The sequence below is a fragment of the Rhea americana genome, unplaced genomic scaffold (genome assembly GCF_003343005.1).
Source record: "Rhea americana isolate MKP2758 unplaced genomic scaffold, rheAme1 scaffold_167, whole genome shotgun sequence".
In the NCBI taxonomy this organism is placed as follows: Eukaryota; Metazoa; Chordata; class Aves; order Rheiformes; family Rheidae; genus Rhea; species Rhea americana.
In genome coordinates this window covers 589370-594360 of record NW_028185783.1, presented here as the reverse complement: position 1 = coordinate 594360, position 4991 = coordinate 589370, and the positions used below count along the sequence as shown (strand labels likewise).

General features: G+C 44.3%; 1 protein-coding gene across 1 annotated transcript in view; it reads right to left on the bottom strand.

The window, feature by feature from the left end:
* Window positions 1-4991, bottom strand: part of TMEM131L (transmembrane 131 like) — a 77379-nt gene that overhangs the window by 45998 nt on the left and 26390 nt on the right. The window contains exon 4 of the mRNA XM_085300673.1: window positions 826-897. Within this exon, the coding sequence (XP_085156799.1) occupies window positions 826-897 (72 nt within the window). The remainder of the gene's footprint in view (window positions 1-825; window positions 898-4991) is intronic.

Sequence of the window (4991 nt, the reverse complement as noted above, 5' to 3'; positions counted from 1 at the left end):
AAATATAGCACAAAATTTTTGCCCTTAACATACAAAGGCAAGTAAGAAACATTGGGATATCAGAGTTGCGCCCAGCCACAACCCACTTCGGCCACTAGGATTTTTATGAAAAAAAACAACCCATACTAGGCACAATTTCTTGAAGAAAAAAAAAGTTCAAAGACTTGTTTTGTCAGTTAATGCAACGATTCTCTCAAGGCTTACATTTTAGCTAATACGTCTTAAAAACCAGCAGCCTATATGTTCACTGTAAGTTCATTCTTATATGTTCAGCCTTGGGAACATTCCTTCAACTCACAGGGAGTCCATGCTTCCTTTCTGATTATTAATGGAACAAAAACTGATTATCATTAAAAATTAATCTGAAAAGTTTTTTTTAGAGAAGACCTCAAAAATCTTAAGTATTCTACCAGTATATCCATCTGGGATTTTTCTGGATTTTATTTTCAGAAGAAATTAAAGGAAGCAACAAGTTCCCTCTCTTCTATAAAGACAACTAACCAAGAAATGGACAACCAGGATGAAGAACTGATTTGACACCTATGCAGATTCACCTAAAAGGACTGTTCTGTTCAGCATCTACCTAGAAGCTGTTATGGCTCCCAATTCCCTTTTCCTTTTTTTAATAGAACTATGCTGATTTTCACTTTACTTCCAAGTCCTGCAAGGCAAGAAGCATAATGCCAACTCTGTGTCAAATACCATTTCTTGTTCTATCAGAGGATAAAATGACCTGAGCTAATGCTCTTCACCCAAACAAAGCCCAGTGTCGTTGCTCCTCCCCACTTGTTATTAACTGAAATAACAATAATGTAAGATACTCACTGCATTCCAAAATGCAGAACTGAAGGGTGAAAATGTAAGGCCTTCCCATTTGGAGGCATCTTCGTTGAGAAGCTGAAAAAAAGGAAARCAAGCCACAGTTAACATTTAGTGGATGTCATGCTGTACACAGCCACAACTTGTAACTCATCTTTTTATTTTGTTCTTCATAGTCTAACCACACTTGATTTCCAAGTCTTTTTAAAACATTCTTCTTTCTGCCATAAGACTTAACCCTTTAAGAAGTTTTCTGTACAGCAGCACATACGAGAAAACTCATGCTAATAAAGTGTAGTTTGATAAGCATTTCATTCTCAAAATGCCTGAACGACTTCCCTTCTTTGCTCATACACCCTCGGTCATATTGGCACAACTGTTTCTGCAGCTGTGCAGTGAACAACGGTGGGGAAACAATTTAAAAGATTCCAGGGGGAGGGGGAAGAGTTGTGCCAGTATGAATCAAGTCCCCAGTCCAGCCCATCCAACCTTCACACGAGCAGTTGTACTGGCACAACTGAGAGGCGCACAGGTATGGGAATCAAGACAGCTTGTGCAAATGCTGACATCAAAAGAAGTGCTTGTCTAACTATGGCTTTAATACAAAAGCCAACTCATTTCTTATATGCAAAAGAGTAAGAAATAACATGAAAATGTATACATCATCATCTTTCTTTTGCCCAAGGAAAATCTGCAATAAAGTTCCCATCATTTCTAACACATTTTTAGCTTACTTCAACATGAGTTGATGCCCTGTAGTGTAGAAAGAAATCCCAGGATATCTTTACTACTTTCTTAGTTAAAACTTGTTCTTCACAAGTCTGAACAACCATAGTGGTAAAAACAAGCCCAGCACTTGCTCACTGCAGCCACATAYGCTGTGCCAACTGTACTGCCAAAATCTTCCCCAGCAGCAGTCTGAGTTCCACAGCCAGAACCAGTTTCATCTCTACTGGGTGATGCTAATGAGCATCCTCGCAAGGATAAGTCTGAGATGGGAGGGAAGGATTGTGGTCTCAGTAGATATCCAGTTGCTTCACATAGCATGTGGAAGCACAGTAAACTGGTCCCCAATTTAAAAACATCACACCTTTAAAGTACCTACATAATTCTGTTATTACATTCCAAATCAGTAAATTAAAAAAAAAACAGTATGGTTATTATGAAAATCCACAACCTGTATGACAACATTTCTCATACTTGAGAGTAAGCTCTCCTCCAACTGTAGCAGGAGAAATTGAATATATTCAGGTAGCACGTCGGGGGGGGGGAGGGGCACTAAAAATGTAACAAATGACCAGGTGATACAAAACTATAAAGTCTGTGCAGATGACACAGTCTCCTTCCAACCACCTTGTTTCTGCCCCAGCCACCACTTCAGAAACACCACAGCAACTAGCATGTTCTGCCTCTCCAAAAGTCATTCTCAGAAAGGTACCCAGCAACTAGCACGCTCTGCCTCTCCAAAAGTCATCCTCAGAAAGGTACCCAGCAGGAAAGTCTGACCACTACTGTTGTAAACAGTCAAATCACAATTACTGCTGTAATAAAAGGCAGAGACATTTGGGGGAAGGTACATTTCTTACGGGTTTTTTAATCCCTTTATTATATACATACACATAGAATAAAATACATACACAGAATAAGAGTTCAGGCAGTGACAAAAGAACTACAGTATCACCTTGAACYCCATCACTGCTTTTCTCAAATTTCTGCTACCCTAACAGGCACTGCTGAAATACATTTTCTCATCTGAAAAACCTTTGCTAAGCAAAGCAAGAAGCTGAGTGCTCCTCTGTGCCAATTCTTTGATTTGGCAGCAGCACTCCAAGCTCATTTCTCTTGTGGGGCTTTTTGGCAGCATCAGCACTTCTCCTCTAAACTCTCGCTCTCTGCGATACGTACCCAACATTTTCGGTGCAAACACAGCTATGGATGCATTTCACTGAGCTAGAGAGAAGAAGGATGTGCTGCAGCTCTGATTCTTAATGCACTATATTACTGTTCAATCACAGTTTACTTTAAAAATCACAGTYGACCTTGCACTATTTAGAGAGGGGGGAAAGCCCTGCAAGACTCGCAGCAGGGATCCCAGTGCTGACACCCTTTCCTTCTGGAGAGGGCAGCCTGGGCCCGGGAYGGCTGCTAGGCCACAGCTAACGAACTTCGCAGGCTCCAGGCTGCCTCCTGCAGAATTACACAGAGGTAATTTCTTTCAGGAAAGCTGAGAGCACTACTGGAYGCAATCTCGCCTCCAATTCATATTRGCACTGCAGGRAACAGCTCAGCTCCCACCGGGCAGAGCATCTCCTCCTCTCAAGGAAGAGCGAGGCTCCCGCGCAGAGCTACCGGGCGTCTCCGCACCCGGCTCCTCAGCAGCCCCAGTGCTGGCACCGCGGTTACAAGACATTCAGCTCTGCCAAACTGCTCCAAGCCCCGATCTGGCCCCGAAAGCAGAACAGCCGCATTCCTACRGCACTGCGCTCCCAACCCGGCCCAGTGGCCAGCTCCAGGGCGTCTGCACYGCTTATCAGCGGCCCAGAGCAGCGCCAAAAAATAATTCCAGGGGAGTTTATTCAACAGCAGGACTAGTGAAAGGGGAAATCTGCCACTTCTCTGATTTCAATCCCAACCCCYGCCCAAAGGAGAAGACAACAGGTTGGAGCAGCAAGAATAGGTAGAGGCCATTCTGACCAATGTACTCCAACAACCAGCTTGCTTTTTACAGCCCACTACTGTAAGGGGAAAGGGACTCCATCAGAAGTGTAATTATTCAATACGTTACAGCAAGTCGAGGRGGAATTTCTTCCCTGTGAGAGTGACGGAGCACTGGACCAGGTTGCCCAGAGAGGTGGTGGAGTCTCCTTCTCTGGAGATCCTCAAGGCCYGCCTGGMYGCAACCCTGTCTAACATGCTKTAGGTGACCCTGCTGAGCAGGGAGGTTGGGCTAGATGATCTCCAGAGGTCCCTTCCAACCTTACTGATTCTATGATCCCTACTTTTCAAACATATGTCAATACATGCAGATCTCTGCTGGCAATCTAGCAGGGAAATAAATTTCAAAGACAATTAAAAGTGGAAGTCACTCTTTAAATAAAACTCTCTCTCTCTCTTTAAAAAAAAAAAAAAAAAAAAAAAAAGAACTTTATCTCACTTATGGATTCACCTCAAATGATGCCAAAATTTTCTCATCTGGCTACGGACTACCTGCCCAAAAAAGTTCACAGGACCTTTCATGAGAACGCAACAGGCTTGGGAAAGATGCAAATTTCAGCATAAGAACGTAAGTCTGGAAACAACGAATATGGAGAAGTAGCCCTCTCCATAACCAAAAGACTTAGTTTCCATCTACTCAGTGCTCTTCAATACACTCTTCAAATTAGCTAACACCGCATTAAGTATTTGGTTTAACAAAGCCAGGCTCCACACTCAATTGCACTTCTCTGTTTTTCAGACTGACTAGCTTCTGAAATGTAACTTGTGACACTGCAGCTCAACTCTAAAATTTCCGAGAACGTTTTCAGGCATGAGTGAACAGAACTGGGGGGAAACGGAAGAAAGAAACTGAAGAGGGGAAGGGTGTTCCTGGCAACTACTTTGAATGCTAAAGAGCTTCAGTAGGTTTGCAGTTGTCTTCSTATCACAGAACCAGTTTGCCCCATTATCACTCTCCAGCCTAACAATTCAATGGCCATTCCCCTCAGCTAGCCCATCCTCCCTGTGCGGTTTCACCAGCTGACACCCTGAATCATCCATCCCAGAAAGAGAGAGAAGCAGCAACTGAAAGGGTGAGGAGGCAAGGAAGGGAGGGAGCRATGGACAGAGTCACACAGAGCATCCAGGGCATCAGGGAAAGCGGAGGGGACACTCTCTTTAGGGAAGGAGGAGACGCACAGGACRTGCTCCTGCACAAGGAGGTTCATCGTCCAGATTCCCAGGAAGTACTYGGCCCATGCCCAGCGGAGAGGGGCACATATACAGCACACAGCTCCCAGCACCAGGGGCGTTTGTAATGGAGAAAGGTGGATGTGGAGCACCCAAAAAGGKGTGTGGGAGCAGGTGAGCTGGGGGGTGGGGTGGGCAGAGAGACTCTCCAAAGCAGAGTAGGAGAATGCAAGAACCCYCCTTCACCTATGCAAGCAGAAATATGCAACTCTAGGACACCAGTCTGG